Source organism: Polyodon spathula, chromosome 8, assembly GCF_017654505.1.
Source record: "Polyodon spathula isolate WHYD16114869_AA chromosome 8, ASM1765450v1, whole genome shotgun sequence".
NCBI lineage: Eukaryota > Metazoa > Chordata > Actinopteri > Acipenseriformes > Polyodontidae > Polyodon > Polyodon spathula.
Genome location: NC_054541.1, coordinates 44,339,812 through 44,359,549, shown reverse-complemented (window position 1 = coordinate 44,359,549; position 19,738 = coordinate 44,339,812). Strand labels below are relative to the sequence as shown.

Here is a 19,738-nt window from a genome sequence, read left to right as displayed (position 1 = left end):
CAAATGTACTTTTAACTGTAATAGCGTTTGCTCTACTTGCAAGCTTAGAGGCCTTAAGAAAAGACTGATATTTGTTTTTGTTTTTCTGTGGTGTCAATTTGTTTATACCTTGGACAAAAAAAAAAAAAAAAAAAAATAACATCACCAAAAATATGTGCTAATATGTTGAAGAAGAAAGTTGGACTGAAGAATTCTCATTTTAAAACAACCAGAAAACAAAGTAAAATGTTTTACTGTTCTCTAAAACCCTAAGATATTTACCGAGCCATATCTGGTTGCAATTAGATTTTTTTTTTCTAGATAACTTACCTAAGCTTATTAAAAGAATGCTACATTTATCTTCCAATGGGGAAACTGGGTTCTGTGTTTGTTTACTTTAAATTGAAAACATCTTACACATACAGTACATATACTACTGTATACTTAACACTTAATTATTTGGTTGTTTGCTTTCAAATGTACATGTCTGAAATTAAGTCTGAGCTTTTTAAGTAAGTTTATACTACTCATTTTGATTTCCTATAAATCCTTGCATAATTCAGATCTGCATTTTATATTTCCCTTAAAAGATTTCCCACCCCTAGCTTCAATAACATACCGTGAATACCTATACTGGACCGAACTTTATGGGAAATCTCTATTGCAGGAGCAATCCCAGCATTATTTTTCTGGATAGCTTTAAACACTCTAACATAACATACAGAACAATGTTTGAATATCTGTGGATATATTAGGAGTGCTAGGCCATCAACAAGTGTCGTCTTCTTGTTGAAAAGATGAAACAGCAAACAAAGGTGCATCTTCATGCATGAGACTATACTGGTAGGGACCGTGATGATTCTTTTGATGGGATCACATACATAATAACCTCCGTGGCCACTAAGGCCTGCAGAGTAACACATTTCTAACTCAAGTCAAGTTTGAATATATCAATTAAAACAGAAATTTAATAAGACAGTGTGGCCTCCTGCTCTATGCACTGTGAGCAAGTATAATATAATATACACATCTGTATACATGGGTTCAAATCCCAGAAGAAAAATGAGTAATATCTATCCAAATATGTAAAAAATAAATAAATAAAATAAATGGCCCAAGTTAATAACCAGAATATACTGTTATATACATATATAACGTAAAGGTTCAACAAGACACAGCTGTGGCCCGCACTTCTTTTTTTTATTTTTAATTTTTAAACCATTTACATTGTGTATAACTTGGCCTCGTTTGTTGACATCACATCTTTATGTGGCTGGTCTGTTTATTCTACCAGTGTAGCTATAGAATCTCTTCAGAAATAACATATTGATCAATCCTGAACAATAGGGGGCAGTAAAATAATAATACAAAGGGTAAACATGCCCTAAAGATATACATCCAGGAAAGTTATTATCTTTTTTTTTAATTTATTTACTTACTTATATTTAAATGGATTATTTTATCAGTTATCAAACGTTACAGACATATTTTCAACTATTTTGAGAAACAAATTACACTTTTCTATAGAACATGTTTCCAGTTCACATATTTGCTGCAATGAAATAGTTAATGGTTCACACAGTAACACATGTGAGGTTAACGTCAAGGTGTCATTAAAATTCCTTTGCATGTAATACACAATTTGTTTTGGCAACTAATGAGTTACACGGAGTGTATCTAAAATTCTCATTTTTACTTCTGTATAAAAGTTCTGCAACAATTTTAATATAGAATCATTATCAGAACATCTGGCTCTCCATCAGGGAGAGGTTGCCTGCACACTACATAATTAAAACAATCAGTCACAGTCCAATTCCACCCGTGGTGTGATATGGACTGTTTACATATTTGTGTCTATAATCATGCGTATGGATTTCATTTGAAAACAGATTTTGATTTTAGATATAGATTTTTAGATTTGGAAAATATGTATTTCTTTTCTAATGTACAAGCGTACACACACACACACACACACACACATATATATATATATATATATATATATATATATATATATATATATATATATATATTACTTAGAATATAGGCAGATAAATGATTAATATTTTATTAGTTATTTGTCAGGCTCGATATCAATCAAAAATATCGCAATGACTAACAGCTATATAAAGCACTCACTTTTAGAACCCATGTGTTCTACGCGATTTGGTGTGATGAGACGCCTGCAGGAGTCAGTACGCCTCTCTAATTTTAGTATTCCATTTCCGCTTCCAGTAAAATATCTGGAGAGCCACAAACTGTTCAACAAGTAGTGGGAACTTCCAGAACACAGACTCTGTTTAGGACCGGTATTTACATCTGTTTACACACACTGTGCACATAGTTGGAAATCACAGTTATTAAATTAGGCATTATAAAAACATATATATATATATATTTTTTTTTTTTTATTTACTCGATCAGGGAAATCCCTTTAAAGCAAACGGGATAAAAAGTTATGTAAACTTTTGTAGATTTGATTTGTGGCCTCGCCTAGATAATCTATTCAGACTCAAACTTGAAGGTAAGTTTTTCTTCCTTTTTTTTCCCTAAAAAGTTACTCTTGTAGACGTTAATGTTTTAAACAAACGTGTTTGGGAATAAACAAAAATAGATATCTGGCGTTTTGTGCTGTTTGTTGGTAGATATTAGTGCTGTTTTATTTTGTCAGAAGAGACAGTTATTTTGTTGGTTGTCTTATAGAAACGATTGTAAAATGTAACAGTACGAGTAGTGTTTGAATCAAAACATGTAACACGTTTAAAGAATCTGAAATAAACAAGTAGGGTGTTTTGAACTTTTGTTTCTGCACAGCGAAAGTATAACATGTATTATTAAAATACCCCGTTAGCTTCCTCCGTTCATTTCAAGTATTTGTTTAAAAACCACGTATCTTATTCAGAATGTGTTAGCATTTTTTGCGGAATCTTATCAACATTTGAAAGAAAAAAGAAGGCATTTCACTTTGAAGTACTATTAAAATAATGTGGGGTTTTGTTGGCGTTACTGCAAGGGATTTATTTTAGCTTGGCTAAGGATTTTTCTTTCCTGGATACCATGTTAACGTTTCTGTTATCTTAACCAGATGGGGGGTTTTTTCTCCTCCTGCTGATCTGTTATTGCTTGTCAGTTATGTTGACTTATTTGCGAGGGTACACAGACTCCTACACCAGCCACGACAGTGGAAAACGTTAGTGTAGTCTATAGAATTTGTTTTGTTTGGAGAAGAATGGGGCTGTCAACAGTTCTGGCATTTCTTTAAAGATTTGTTACACCAAAAATGTCTGAAAACGTAATTAGTTTGTTATTCTTAATTTTCAGTTGGGCACTACAATTATTTTTTTTTTTTTTAAGTAATATTTCTGTGTATCCTTTACAAGAAAAGCGACGTATTCATTAACTTCCCTGTATTACTGCAAAGTAGAAAAATAAAGATGTGGCACTATAATTAAGTTACTGTTTCCAAAATACTGTTCTATCACTGGATTATACTGTAGGGTGTTTTGTTAAAGGGTCTCATCATTTCTTAAGACTTTTTATTACAACAGTTCTAAATTAGTCACTAAATTAATCCAGGAATACATACTGTACCATCCATCCATCCATACATAGAATGCAATGCAATACTTAATCAGCATTTGTGTAATTTCTACATGGTGACTCCTTCCAGCGAATCTTATTTTAAGTGAAGGCAAACAAAACCAGCTTTTTGTATTATTTTTTTTTATTGTATTGTCAGACTTGTATTGTTAATTTGCTGAAGTGCATTAGCTCCACAAAGAAAACAGTATGTATTGTGTTATTACTAGATACTGTTGCATTATTTTACAATAATGATTGTATTATAATGAGAGAATATTGTGGTGTTTCGCAGTAAACAGATAGTTTTAGTAATTCACACCACTCGTGTCACTGTTCCCATTCAGTCTCTTCATTTTGCTTTAAAATGGGTCGTATGATTGTATTTCATGATAAACTAATACAAAGTATTTATTGTACAGGTAAGACACTAGAGTGATAGGCTAGGTGCAGAACGGTGAAGAATTTGAGGAATTGAAACACAAATGCCTGCTCTTCTAAGGTGTAACAGCTGACCAGTGATTGCTTAATCTCAGAGGGACAGTGGGGCAAGATGTCTTGGTGGAAGGCTGGCCTGCTTGGTATCACAGTGGGGATAAAGCCTGTCCAGAATTAGAGTGCATGTTTTTGTTCAGAAATAGACTGATTCCCTGCAGCCCCCTCCTGAATTCTCTTGCTTCCTCCTGCTCATTGTCACTTAAGGACTGTCGCTGTCTCCACCTGTCTGCTCCATGACTGTACTAAATACTGTGTGTACAGACTTCGATTCCCCTCCATCTGGTTACTATCTAGATAACTGCAACAATACAAGAACCATTTCAATTAGCCCTTGTTATTTTTTTTCTATCTGGTCTTTTGAATTCAAATAAATCACATTGTATGTCTCTGTCAGACTACAGTATGCTGAAACTATTGTAAATTTTGTTAGGGTTGTCTTTTTAGTGCTTAAAGATAAAATGCACCACATAGCAATACACTATACTAAAACAAAGACTAAAAACACCAGCTGTGAACTAAGAATCAGTCCTGTGCAATAGGAGCAAAGTCTAGTAGCCCACAGTGTGGCCCAGTGTAGTTGACATTCCAATCTGTTTCTTACTTAAAAGTATAGTGAAGTCACTCTTTTATGACTTGCTACCAAAATGGTTTGAGGGAAACCATTTGTTTTTCCAGATTGAAATGGGCTGCAGAGAGTTGGTTTAAAGGTGAGTTGATTTGAAGGAGGGGGTTTGTATTGAATCTATTGCTTTTGCATTTGGGGAGCTGCTTGCATCTTTAATTGGGACATTATGTTGCGGGAATTCATACACCCCACCCCACCCACCCCCCTATTTAAACATACCTGATTGATCTGTTTGGATCAGGATCACAAGTTTGCTTGTTTTCCCACCACTTAGGTTATTTTCATTGATTCAGGCCGCAATGGGGTTTGGGAATTTGTGATTTGAATAATTGCAGGAGTTGTTCTTGAGTTCAGTGAGGGAAAGAGGGAGTAGAGGTATAAAGTGACACAGTCCCACGGACTTTCTCATGTGGAGTCTGTGCCTTTTTTTTCAAATGAAACGATGCTTGGCGGATGTTCTTCTATGTTACAAGCATCCCAGGATTCAGAAGAAGCTCTAGTGTTTAACAAAAGCCTTGATTACCAAGATAAGGTTTCAGCCTGGCCTTTAAATGATTGACTGTCTCTGTACTCCACATGACACCAGAAAGGAAATTCCAGAGTTGTGAAGCAGGAGGGCTAACATCCTGGTCCTGCAACTCTTCAGTCATAGGAATACCAGGTCTGGGACATGTGGTCAGAAACTTAATCAAAAAGCACGTGCAATACAAGGTGTAGACTTGGTGTGAGTAATGGGGTTGTTTTCATACAGGGCTACTTTTATTCTACGTGCAGATACAATGCTGCCAGCGCTGCAACTGATTTATGACCAGTTCTAAAAATGCAGTTTTCAATAGGAACATTTAAAGTCGTAAGCCTGCCACTCTTCGTAAGAAGTTAAGATTGACCTCTGTAAGTATAAACACGCCCACTTGCCAATGGTTGTGCTGGAAAAGTTTGAAAGACAAGCAATGGCTCAGTTTGCCCTAAAAAAACAAAACAGAAAAAAGCAAACTTCACACAGGAAGAGACGCACATCATTTTGGAAAAAGTAATCCAGAATGAATCAGCTTTATTTGGAAAAGACTGTAGTACAAAACAATGGAAAGCAGTAAAAGAAAGCATGGCAAACAGTAGTTAATAAAGTTAATGCTGTGTCGAAGGCTTCCAGGAATATTATGAGGGCAAACTATGGGGGCAACTGGAGTGAGTCTCCCACAAATATACAATTAACCAGTGCTGAAGAACGGGGGTCCGTAATTATTAATCCACATCTGATTGGGGGACGGTGGCTGGGATATTGTGCAACCACATTACTTATTAGACACTTTGCATCACAAACCACATGCATGTTCACTGAGTGAAAACACTTCCTGTTTTAGAAAATATCTTTATTCTCTGAAGGTGCATGAATGCAAACATGCATACACAATTCATAGCTCCAAGTACATTCGGAAATGATGCAAAGTCATAAAAACCCTGTTTCACTTTGTGTTGCTGCACAGGGGACACAGGGAAAACAAAGTATTTATTTGCTTTCTTAACCAAAGCAGCTGTTACCTGACTGATTCATTTAGACATTGAAGACTGGCAGATACCAGAAACATCCCCAGCTGGTATCTGGTATTTGGAATGGGACAGTTGCATAAAAGGTTAAGGCAGTGGTAACCTTGATATGCACTAGTATGACACAGCTCCTGGCAGTGGCACTCTGTAGATCGTCCATGTTCACTTATCGTTACAACCTGTTTATCAAGCCAGTATCTCTGTAAGACGTGTTCATCTGACTGGTCAAGAAAATTCACTCTGGCCCTGTATATGTGCAGGGTATCTCCTTTTTCCCCTTTTCCTTCTTTCCTCAAGCATGCTAAACTGTAGAAGTCATGCAATGTTTGTTTCACAGTTCCATAGCTCTAGTTGGGCTTAAGTTTCTGTTTAAGTACAGATTGTGTCAAAATAGCATATCCTGTCATTAATTATGAATTTAACACAATTGTGTTACCCTCATTAACACATTTTACACAAACCCGACTATTCTTAATAAAAACTTTTTTACAGCTCACTGCAACGACTGTGATTCATTTAGAACAACTCAAAGCACACCTGAGTCAAAGAGACGCAACGTGACGAGATGTGGTCATAAAACTGATTGAAAACTGCTGGTAAACTGGGGGGTGGATCAAAAAAAGCAGGGAACGCCCTGAAACGCCAACAAAGCTTTGACAAAACCATGCACTGATGCAACTCTGATTTTGAAAATCTGACAAAAAAAAAAACTGTGCCGTCGCATCTCTTGAATATGGGGCCCTAAGAAGCCAAGGGAATTGATCAGTCAGCACTTTCAGATCAAGGTAAGAAGACTTACACTCCCCAAAGAGCAGTCATCCAGTCTTGGCAAAATAGATTTCATACTACAGAAAATTATTTGTCTGGTAGACATCCGTTCAAAGCATTTTTCAGGAATAAAAATAAGTCTGACTGTTAAAACCTGTTCTGTCCTGCTTTAATAGTTACATTGACAATTGATTTTATGCACTACAGTTTCTAAACTATTAGCTACAGTTTTGGGCATTCACATGAATAATACTGGGTCTGCCTTTAACGTTTATATGACTTCTGTGTATCTCCCCATAGTAAGCAATATTAGGGAAACCCTCCTCTTCCCTCCAGCCACTTTAAGCTGGTTTTCCTTTAGCCAGTAACCGTATAAAGATATCTCAACTCCCTATTTTCACATGCCAAGGCAGCACCAGCTGCCTGATTATGAAAATCTGTGAAAGGGACTACATGCCCATACTTCCTGTTGATTAGAGACAAGCCAAAATCCAACCGAGGCATAGTATAACTTGTGTGTGTGTGTGTGTTGTCATTGCTTGTTATAGTGTGAATGAAAGCATTAAAAGCCAAAGAACACTCGTGTTAAGCAATAATGTTTCATCCAAAAAGACCATAAACAGTAAAGTATCTTGTTATTTGAAAAGAAAAAAAAATATTTGTAGACATTGCCCCAGCAGCTGCTGATCCCTTTGGAAGGCAGGCAGGTGTAAACTGTTAGAATTCAAATGTTCTTCAATGGCAGTGTTCATTGGTGGAATAGTACTACAGGTGAGATACAGTCTTCCTCTTTTTGTTGTTGTTGTTATTTCTTAGATTGGCTAAATAAATGACTACACTTTGAAGGGGAACCCCCCCCCCCCATTGCCCTGTCATGATCTCCTTATTCACTGCTTCATGAAAGTCCCCATTCACACTGGCTGGGGACAAAACAAACTCTTGGTTTTGTTTGACAATAGTTGAGCACTGTGCTATCTCTGATGAACAGAGAGACACATTAAGGCACTGTTTCCCAGTACCAGTCAGTCCAGATAGATGCAGTGAGTGCTGATCCTTGTGGAACTCTTCCAAGCTCAAACACACCAGTGCTTGTGTGGCTGACTGTACCAGAAATGCTCAGTAGGCACCTGATTAAACCAATAATTTGTTATCTCATGTCAGGGCTGTGCAGTTGGTTGCTTTGGGCTACCTAGATACAGTTTAAATTAGTAGAGCATTATCAGGTTGATTCATGACGGAAATAAGGGGCAAGTAAGTGAATTGTATTTATGTTCAGGGTCATGCTGACATATACAGTAAATGGATGTTCAGTTTGTTTCAAGGGTGATTTTATATAGCTGTTTTTTTTTTTTTAAGCGTGGGCTGAGGTTTGGGTAATGAAATTGTATAGGTGTATGTGTGTTGCATGCTCTTTTCTTGAACTGCATGACAACTATATACATTATATAAACTAGAAACAAAAAAACGCTTTGACAGTAAAATTGCATGTGTTTTAAATTACTGTTAGGTAATTTTGCTTTACATGTAGTTTTAAGGAAGGTTGTTACTTAATAATCCACCAGTGTTAACTTCTAGCTGTTGACTATCTTGGAAACTGGTTGCCTGAATTTGATCAAGCTTAATCAATGAATTATTCGCCTCACTATTCGTGCTTATATACTTCTATATAGGCAACGATGCATGTGAGATACTTGTTATTGGATTTGAATTTTACTTTGTAATACAATTGGACAGATTTTATTCAAGGGTCTTTCTTTAGTATTCTTTTTAGCTTACTGAATGTATCAGAATCTGGGGATGTGTTGATAAATCTGTCCATCCTTCTGTATACTAAACATGCACATACATGTACTGGTGGGTGTAGGTCGTAATGGTCAACATTTTTAAAATTTTTAGTACCATATTGTTATTTCTGCAACAGCCCTGCACTGTTATATTGTGTTTGGGGATTAGTTTAGCTTGGTCTGCCAGGTTACAAGGAGTGGAATTATGTTTAGGAAAATGTAATATGTTGATTAGGGGAAAGAAATTCCTGATCGTGATTGGGGGTGGTGGGATGTGTGGGGACTGAGCACAGATTGTTTGTAATTTAGACCTTTGGCCATCTGCTGATTGGCTGCAGACTTTGGTCAAGGTGGGGGTCAAAAGGTCTTTTGTACATGAAGCTCTGAGGGAGGTTAAGCTTCAGGGAGAGAATTCCCTGCCGTGAGATCGGTCATTGAATTGGGGCAATCCTTAGGTCAGAGCTAACAATATAATTTCAGTAAATGTTACTAATGCTAATAGTACTATGTACTGTACAGTACAATCATCATTTTGTACGTTTCCTGTATGAAAGAAGCGCAGATTGTGCAAAACGTGAGTTTGAACCAAAGCGTGCGACTTCTGGAAGTTTGTGTACTTTGTTAAGAAGTTTTAAAAAGGATGTTTAATTTAAAGAGAATTGTTGAAAAAAGAACTGTGGTTGTTTGTTTCCTGTTTTTTTGAAGTGGTGTTTTTTTTTTTTTTTTCTTTTGTGTGTCGAGAGGAGACAAAAATATCGGTATTTGTAATTTGTGTGAAGTATTCTTCCAGTGCCAAAATAAATATTTATGCCTGTGAACACTACTAAGTTGTTGTTTCCTGCAGTCCCAAAACCTCCATGTTCCTGAGGTGAAGAATGTGCTTGTGGGTGGGGTTAAGCTTGGATCATCATCACGTTACAAGCAGTCACGCTAGTTTTTGGATTTTGGATTGAAATGGGAAAACTAAAGTACAAAAGCTTTCTCCTCCCCAACCATATTTTCTGTATGTGAGTGGCAGTTATAAATGTGAAATGCTCAGGCTGGTCTAGACAAAGCATGACGGCCGTTCGTAAGCCAACAAAATAAGAAACAGCCACGCCTAAGTGAAGGTTTTGCTTTCTCAAGGAACATTTCTGTTTATTCTGATTAGCCATATATTTGTTGCTTGAGACACAGCATGAGCCAAAAAATTGTGCTCCTGCATCAACCAAGATGGCGGCCTGATGCATTTTTTTTGGAAAAACCTTTAAAAATCTTATTTGGAACTGGTGAACTGATTTGATGTGACTTTGCATATGTCGTCAGCAACCAAACCCGCTTCAAGTTTGCAACGCAGAAGTTGCGGCGATAAATTTTATTATCAAAATGGCTGCTACCAAATTTGGCAAAACACGCCCAAACATCAAACTGCTTCTGCTTGCAAACCGTTTAACCAACTAACTCCGAACTTGGTAGGCGTCATCCTGGGGACAGTGGAATTCAAATATGGCAAAATGGTGTTCTTTCATAAAACAAGACGGCGGCCAGACCTATGTTTTTATTCTTAAATTTAAAACTGTTTCACTTGAACACGGTTTAGTTAATTTAACTCCAAAGATGACAAGCATCATCCCTGTGTCAATGCAACGACTTTTTAAGAAATGGTGCTTAAAGCAAGATGGCCGCCTGACGCGTTTCTTTAAACTTCAGTCAAATGTAAAACTAGCTTATAACTCCTTACAAAGTGCAGATAGGTTAATGGTTACTGTGGAATACATATAGGAAACCATATGTGCTCTGTCCAAAAATGAAATTTTCTGTAACCTTTGGCCTCTTCTTAAGGTTGAATGTAAAACTAGCTTGTAACTCCTTACAGTGTGTAGATAGGGTCATGGTTACTATGGTGTTTAAAGTTATAAAGCATTGTGAGATAATGAACTAATGCAATATTTTGAATTGAAACTGCTCCACAAAACTGATCTGTTGCTGACACTCGTGCTGCAATGCTACAGCTTGCCAAAATTGCCAACTGCTACTGAGCTTGGAAGCTGTAAAACTGCCTGGCAGTTTTAATAATAATAATAATAATAATAATAATATAATAATAATAATAATAATAATAGTATTATTATTAGCATATCCTGAATGAAAGAACCAAAATATTCTTGGCACAAAAAGGGCAAATACTGTAATAAAGCTAATAAGTGGTAAGAACTAAAGGGCTCAGTATCGGTTTTCTCAGAGGCAGGACATTCTTAATGTATAGCACGTTAGAGACAATGGTTAGATTCTTAGGGAATGCTCATTTTATCTTGCATTATTCTGTACAGGGATGGAAATAAGACTACATGGCAGTTTGATCCATTCCTTGTTAATATGAGTTTAGAGCACATCTGAGCTTGTTACCTGTACACTGGCTAATCAAGCTCAATGCTTTTGTCAAGGCTTTATAATTAGTCCCTCTTTTTGTGGAGAGGCAGCATTTCTAGAAGGATTATGGATAGCTTCGAAACAGCAGTGCCAGCTGTGTACATAGGGAGTCACGCCAAAACATGACGTTTAGCATAAGCCACATTAAAGTAATTTGTTAAAAATAGCCAGAATGAGAACCAAATAAGAGAGAGTAATCATTTCTCTGTGAATCTACTTTGACAAGCTATGAATTATTATATAATCAAATTCTTAAAGGAAATATGTTAAATGATTATGTCGTGATGGTTGTTTTGGGCAAATGTGTTGCATTGACAAATGTCTTAGGACACCTGATAAGTTCATATTTCACCAGTATTTGACTGACTAAGACGGGTCGTCATGCATGGGTGCCCTATACCACAAAAAAAAATCATGCTGTTACCACAGAAACCAAAACCACACTCTCAAAATGAAACTTATGTATCCAAACATTGGCTAAGTGAAAGAGCAAAGATTAGACGCTATGGGGGAAAAAAAGAACAAAATAACCAACGGTTGTGGTCACATGAATTACAGTGTAGTTGGACTGGATGCACTTTACTGCTCTGAGTTTTGGCTCTAGCCGTTTTTGCTGCTCTTTGAAGATGGAGGGATGTTTTTTCCCCATTTTCTTTAAGGATGCATTGTAGTGTCTCTTGTTTGAATGTCTAAATTTAAAAAAGCTGTTACGGTATTTTAAAAGCCAATGTTGGATTTCAGAGACATTTCAGCCTTAAAAGAGGCTAAGAGAAAGTTGTGCCAGTCAGACTGCTTGGGATTTGAGCTTGAGAGCTTGTGAATTACGAATTTATTAGTGGCTTTGTTGGCTTGTGCGGAGGTTGTCCAGACTGTGTCAAATTATCCATCAGTGGTGTTAATTTGACATGATTACCAATGCTAAAATGAAACCTTGTAGACAGCTGTAGGCCTTTTGTGTGCAGGAGCTTGGATAGCCAGTGCCTTTAGTGTGGAAATGCTGTGAGGTTAATGTTTCACATCCCCAAAGTGATTTGTCCTATGAAGCTGCTGTTTAGCTTGAAGAATGTGTATTAAAAAAAATAATGAAGTAAAATAAAGTCCTTTGTTTGTCGCTGTTGAGATAGGGCTAATGTACAGTATGTCTTAATGTAACATCTGTCAACAGGGTTAAAAGGGACAAAGCATTGGGGATCGAAGCAATGTAAACACATGGTAGATTAACGCAGGCTACGTTAAAGTCCACTTGTCGTCCTGTTCAAACACAGTTCTATTCGGGGAGTTTTCTGTGAATAGCACAGCAGTCCTTGATGTATTGCTTCTGAGTGCTCCTGCTTTAAGAGGTTTTCAATGAACCAGAGAACCACCAAGTACTTTGTAAATGCATTAAGTTGCTGATTTTACAATTCATAGGTTAACATGGGGGTTACAAAGTAAAGAAGCCACTGAAATGAGACTGGTTTATCCAGTTTATATTGAATATGTTGAGTTTGGTTCATTGTTGGTTACTCCATCTCGTCGTCATGGAAACTACAGTCATGACAGGCTGAAGATGTGCTGTGTTGCAACAGTATGCTTCCTCAGTTTTCATTTAAATACTTTTAAGTAAACCAAGTTAAAGCATGATTTATAGATTCATTCTGATAGGAACCTGTAATCTTCGACTCCCTGGTGTATGTACTTGCAAAGCAGACTTTGTACTTGTAAACTAGGACCAGTCTAATGGAACAATATTAACATTACAATCTTTTTGCCAATTGCAATTACTAAAGCAATTGAACTCAAATTAGAGGTAGACATGATTTGGTAGTTTGACCACTTGGAGAAGTCCTCTTGTTACTGAATAGACAAGGTCAATTACCAAGGACTATTTGGTTAACTCTCTTTTTGTTTTGCATTTGTGTTTTCGATGAAAAATACCCCCAAACCACCCCACGTGACCATGACATATATTTATACAGCATCTTTTTTATTTTGGGATTCTAAAATATTCAGTATTGTTAGTGAAAAAGCTATAGAACTTTTTTTTTTCTTCCTAAAACTACCTTGACACAGCTGTTAATTGTCATCTCTTGTTTTTCATAATTTGGAACGTCTCACGATAAGAGTAGATCCAAAATAGATACACTTGTACAGTGTCAGTTAGGTACAATTTAGTTCCTACAGTATAGCAGAAATGCAGCTGTAATAGGTCTTTGGTTTACTCCTTTCTAAAAGTAGGAGGAGAAATGATCTGACTTGAATGGAGATTAGACAAAGGGGCATTCAGAACAGAAAATAGGAGACACTTTTTTTTTTACACAGAGAAGGTCTGGAACCAACTCCCCAGTAATGTTGTTGAAGCTGACACCCTGGGATCCTTCAAGAAGCTGCTTGTTGAGATTCTGGGATCAATAAGTTACTAACACCCAAACGAGCAAGATGGGCCGAATGGCCTCCTCTCGTTTGTAAACTTTCTTATGAATACAAGTTTGTACAGTAACATAATGTAGTTATTAACTTGCTTGTGGCTGGATTTGTAAAGCTTTATGCAATTATTTTATTGGCTCCATATTTTATAAACTTAATGTGCTACTCCTAAAACTACAGTGTGGGTATTTATAGTGATTAGTGGATTCTGCCTAATGGCAACTTTTTGCCATAATTAACTTTAATCAGCAGCCAAACAATTGATCATTAAAAAGAGCAGTGCAATTATACATTTTTTAGAGATTAATTGGTACTGGCACAAATTAAGAAACAAAGGAATTTTCAAGCCTATTAATGGCTCTCTGCATCACAGATTCAAAAAATATATGTATTTAAAAGTCAGGATGTTCTGGGAGAAACAGATGAGGATGCAAAGTGAATCTTACCGAGTTAACCGATATTTCACACCCATGTGAAGTTGCCCTTTATTGTACGTGGAAGAAAAGCTTCACATGTCATTTATCATAGCATACTTTTCCATTAGATTGAAGTGTGATGGATATCTTGCAGGTAGTAGTGTATTAACTGCAAAAAGTGTTACGTTTACTTAAATGGTTATGTTGTGTCTTTTTTCATAACTATGTAAACCACACAGTTTGGTGTATAATTGAAAGTAATTAGGTTGCTTTTGTCATTTATATGTGTCTGGCCAAGACAATCGTGGTACTGTTCTTCATTGTTAAAACAGAGAAACAATTGTACAGATTTTTTTTTTTATGGCACTTTAAAGTAAACAAAAGGGTTGACCTTGGAATCGTACAGTACAAATGCCCAGAGCCAGCCATATACCTGTTTAGACTGCAGCTCAACTCAGAGGGGTGTAAAATGTTGCCAGTCAGTGTCTTAAGACTCCAATGAATATGAAATTCTAACCCCCCATTGTAGGAATCCGTGCTTCTGCATACTAAATAGTCTTCCTTTAGGTATAGGACTCCAAACAATAATGAGTAGGCAAAATTAAAATAAAAATGACCTTTTTAGGGTCTGTCAGGGCATAACTAGGTCCATGTGCTATCTCCTAACTGTTATTTAAAGCTGTACTACAGTCTTCCGTGCTGGATTGGAAAATCTGTTGTGAATTTACATTACCCTTTGTCTCTGCCAATGCCAACTATTGGTGTAAAGCAGCTGAAACTATTTTTTGGTCGCGGGAAAGTTTTGTTCTGTCACTCTGCGTCATGTCCAAATTGCCAGAGCCTGCGATAGAGGGCCAGTTACTCCCCTGTACACAGGTCAGGGTTACCCATGGTCTCTCCTGTCTCATAAGCAGACCCTGAAAGTCTATGAGAGAACCCTAACCCAACAGGTAAATTGTGATGTTTTTTAAACAGTTGCTAGAGGGGGTGGGAGTTAACCCCTTGATCCCATAGCTATGGATTCAGAGCAATTGAGTGACACAGGTATGTCCTGGAGAAGCCTGCTGACACTGCACAATATGTGAAGCCAGCATTCTGTCATAGCTTAACAGGCATGATCTGCTGCGGCTGCAAATAGTTTCTGCCTTCCTGGCGTGAGAATCGCATCATGTAACTCTTTCTGAGGACCTTGCTGTCAGCAGAGAACGACTAGGAAGGTATTCATGCAAAATGTGGAGAAACAGCCCTGTAAGATTGATGTAAGATTATTGGCCCTATTCACAATATTAAACTCACAATTATTAATATCATGTTTTTTTTAAGTCTGTAATTTTTGATACTGTTCTAGGTTGCTGTTGAAGAAGCCAAAAAGAGCCTCGAGCTAGTTTCATGAATATCAAACTGTAAGTCAGACTTAAGAAAAGGCTCCTAGCCCTCCTGTTATCTGCAAGAATGATTAGATTGCATGGGGCAGCATTGCCAAGATTGTGTACAGTGCCTATAGAAAGTCTACACCCCCTTTTTCAAAATGTTCATCTTTTGTTGCCTTATAGCCTGGAATTAAAATGCATTAAAATAGTTTTTTTTTTTTTTCATTTATCTACACATCCTACCCCACAACTTCCAAGTGAAAAAAATATTCTAGCAAATTTAATTAAAAGTAAAAACTGAAATAGCTTTGTTGTATAAGTGTCCACCCCCCTTGTAATAGCAATCCTAAGTGAGGTCAGGTGTAACCAGTCGCCTTCAAATTCACACACCAAGTTAAGTGTCCCTACCTGCTGTACATTGTAGTGATTCACATGATTTCAGGATAAATTCAACAAGGTTGTTGAAAGGCAAAGATCAGGGGATGGGTATAAGAAATATCAAAGGCCTTGAATATCCCTTGGATCACAATCAAGATGATTATTAAGAAGTGGAAAGTGTATGGCACCACTAAGAGCCTGCCTAGATCAGGCAGTCCCTCCAAACTGGATGACCAAGCAAGGAGACTGATCAGAGAGGCTGCCAATGGCAACTTTGCAAGAGCTGCAGGCTTTTATGACCAAGACCGGTCATAGTGTGCATGTGACAACAATATCCCAAGCACTCCACGAATCTGGCATGTATGGTAGGGTGGCAAGAAGGAAGCCATTATTCAAGAAAGCCCACCTTGAATCCTGTTTAAGTAAGCAAAAAATCACTCCAGAGATTCTGTAGCTATGTGGCAAAAAGTTTTGTGGTCTGATGAATCTAAAATGGAACTTTTTTGCCTAAATGCAAAGGTTATGTTTGGCGCAAACCCAACACAGCGCATCAACCAAAGAACACCATCCCTACTGTGAAGCATTGTGGTGGCATTTTATGGCATTGTTTCTCATCGGCAGGGACTTGTCAGGATAGAAGGGAAAATGAATGGAGCAGAGAAGTCCTTGAGGAAAACCTTCTGCCCTCTGCAAGAAAGTTGAAACATGACAATGACCCAAAGCACACAGCCAGAGCTACACTAGAGTGGCTAAGGAACAAAAAGATAAATGTCCTTGAGTGGCCCAGTCAGAGACTTGAAGATTGCTGTCCATCAGTGCTCCCCAAGGGACTTGACAGAGCTTGAACAGTTTTGTAAAAAAGAATGGTCAAATATTGCCAAATCTAGTTGTGCAAAGTTGGTAGAGACCTATCCCAACAGACTCACAGTGCTTCCACCAAGTATTAACTCAGGTGGGTGGAGTCTTATCCAGTTATGATCTTTCAATTTTGTATTTTTAATATATAATTTTCTTCTCAATAGAAACTTTTTTCCCCTTAACAGTGTGGAGTATGGTGTGTAGATAAGTGGGGAAAAAATCCTCATTTAAATGCATGAAACGCTGAGGCACTGGCACAACAAAATGTGAAGAAAAGTTAAAGGGGGTGTAGACTTTCTATAGGCACTGCAAATCCTGCTCAGCACCTGACAGTGTTTGTGAAAGCCAGCTGCTGCAAGGCTGAGCTGAGCCTGAGGCTCATTCTTAGTTATACAACAGGATAGATGGGCAGGACCCTGCTGGAATTGAGTTTCCATGAATTTCCAATTTTTAATAACCATGCGCAAATGATAGGGGAAATATCGGGCACACTTGAAAAACTGCCTAATGTAGCTCTGTGCATTAATGATTCATGGTTAGAGTTTGGTTATTTTCGGTTCAGATAGGACGTGCAATTTGGCTCGGATCAGGTGATACAGGCTACAGTCTGATATGGTTACGCTTTCTTGTTACGCTACAACCCACATTTTGGATATTTGTTTGTTTTTTAGACACTCCCAAGAATTTGTAACTCAGGCACCATTTCTAGGTCGGCCAGGGTGTCCTCGGCTCACCGCACACCTGCGACCCTTGTAGTCTGGCTGGGCGCATGTGGGCTTGCCTGTTAGCTGCCCGGGAGCTGCGTTGTCCTCCAACGCTGTAGCTCCTGGGCGGCTGCATGGTGAATCCGCAGTGTGTAAAGAAGCGGTCGGCTGACAGCACACGCTTCGGAGGACAGCATGTATTCGTCTTCGCCACTCCAGAGTCAGCACAGGGATGGTAGCGGTGAGCCGAGCATAAATAAATAATAATTGGCCATTTCAAATTGGGAGAAAATAAAAAAAAAAAAAAAAAAAAAAAAAAATTGGCAACGACTAAATTAAAAATAAATAAATAAATAAATACTCCCTCTGCAATCATGCTTGTAATTTTGCCCCTGCCTGAGTCAACGAGTCTGTGCCTGGTGGAAAGGTAAACTGGATTTTTGATAAGTTGAATAAAAAATATGCCAAGAACTTAAGTATTGATAATTGCACTCCCTGACAGCCTACAGCCTTTTCGGATAGAGATACGTTAGAGTGCATTCTAAAAGTAGGGGAAAACTATAGTGCTGCATTTTATTGAACCACACACACTGTAGGAAAGGATATTGTTTTTAAGGGAAGCTGCAGTGAACTTGGAAGGTTCGTTCAAGGAGCTTGCTGCTGTCACTGCTTTAAAAGTTTCCAAATGTTATGGCTATGAGGTTTTAACATATTTTCAACAGAGCTGCTATTTTAATCATAGATATATAATGAACTTTATACTCTGAACTTTTCTTCCCCTTTGACTGTAAGCGTCTCGGAGCCCTCAACTATATTTTCTCTTGCTGTGTTTTTGCCTTTGTAGAACTGCCAAAGCTCTTAGAATCCTCTTGATGCACTGGGGTGTAAAGTAGTCAAGCGTTGAAAGGCAGCAAACAGCTCTGGCTTGTTTCCAAGATAAGTTATAAAAAAGATGGAAAAAAAAATGAATATACAAAAAAAAAAAAAAAAAAAAAAAAAAATATAAAAAAAAAATAAAAAAATAAAAAAAAAAAATAAAAAAAAAAAAAAAAAAAAATAAAAACCAAAAAAAAAAAAAAAAAAAAACAAAAACAAATAAAAAAAAGATGTTTTGAATCGGAGGCCGTGTGTGTGTGTGTGTGTGTGTGTGTGTGTGTGTGTGTGTGTGTATATATATATATAATATAAAATATAATTTTACACACTCTTACATAAAAGTACTATATTGTCAGAAGTCAATTTAGTATTCTCTTTTGAAACCCTGTTATTAAGTTGAATTCCAAGGTTTCTGCTTTGCCTGTTAATTAAGTTACAGATCCCAGAAAGCACATGCCAGCAGCCCTTGTGCATAGTTAACTGGAACAGATTCAGAATTGTTACTGTAATCATCACTGTTTGCTTATATTGCAGGAGAACCCCCATACAGTGCAGCTACAATCACCTGATCATTCAGAGAACACAGGTAAGGGATTACAAGTCCATGTTACTTTTGAAGAAGCAAGGGACATTCAGGCTTGAAGTTTGTTCACCACTTTCTTTTTTTATATTGAGTGACATTGTAAGGAGGCACATCCTAGATACATCTAGTAAATTAGTAGGTACAGCTCGGACAGCTGCTCCACTAGCTAATCTGGTACACATACAGTACAGTAACCCCAGTACATGCAAATCATGTTCTAATTTCACCGCACACTGTAGCTATACATCACATACTTCCTAAATACCTCTTCTGAAAGCACTGCGCTTGCCATATCTGAGATAATAACTGCTATTCTGAGTAATGATTTCAGCAGGTGCAATTAGAGACATCTCATCCTTTGAAAACAGTCGTGCAGTAAACCAGTTTACATGTCTAGATCAAAGAGAATGCTGTTCTGCTGTGCAGTTTGTATAAGAAAAACACTTCTAGTCCAAACTTTTGTCATTGAATTTAAGTTTATTGTAGTATTTCTGAATTCAGCAGTATTGAGTATAGTTATGGATGACAATTAGTTAAATGGTTTATTATTTATAATAAAAATAACATTAATATACAGTAATACATAAATAACAGTTAATAGTGTTATCCAAGTCTTTAGTTTTTGTTCATACACAAAGACGTACTGGAAGCCTGTGAAATGTTACATCTTTTTTGGCTAAGACTGGCTTTATAAGTTGAGTGGCAAGTCAAACTTGTGTCTACACTGTAAAGGGTAACTGTAGTTTAGTACTGGACAAACTGGCAATCTGTAAAGGGAGATTATCAGGAGCTTGTCCTCGTTGACTCCCTTTATATTCTGTCAGGGACATTTCAATACAGTGATGTTATATAGGGAGGCATCAACAGGAGTGATATTAAGTGTCCTGTTAGCTGCCCGGGAGCTGCGTTGTCCTCCGATGCTGTAGCTCCTGGGCGGCTGCATGGTGAATCCGCAGTGTG

General features: G+C 37.3%; 1 protein-coding gene across 3 annotated transcripts in view; it reads left to right on the top strand.

The window, feature by feature from the left end:
- The first annotated feature begins 2,241 nt into the window (after positions 1 to 2,241).
- The window catches only part of LOC121320008 (tetraspanin-9-like), a 133,695-nt gene continuing 116,198 nt past the window's right edge, over positions 2,242 to 19,738 (top strand). Inside the window, exons 1-2 of one of the 3 annotated variants that reach the window (XM_041258101.1) lie at positions 2,242 to 2,503; positions 18,730 to 18,781. Coding sequence is in view for 1 of the 3 variants with exons in the window: in XM_041258100.1 (XP_041114034.1) it covers positions 8,226 to 8,245; positions 18,730 to 18,781 (72 nt within the window). In the remaining 2 variants the exon portion in view is untranslated. Of the gene's footprint in view, positions 2,504 to 8,130; positions 8,246 to 18,729; positions 18,782 to 19,738 lie in introns of those variants that run through there. The other 2 variants (XM_041258100.1, XM_041258102.1) reach the window with 2 other exon arrangements.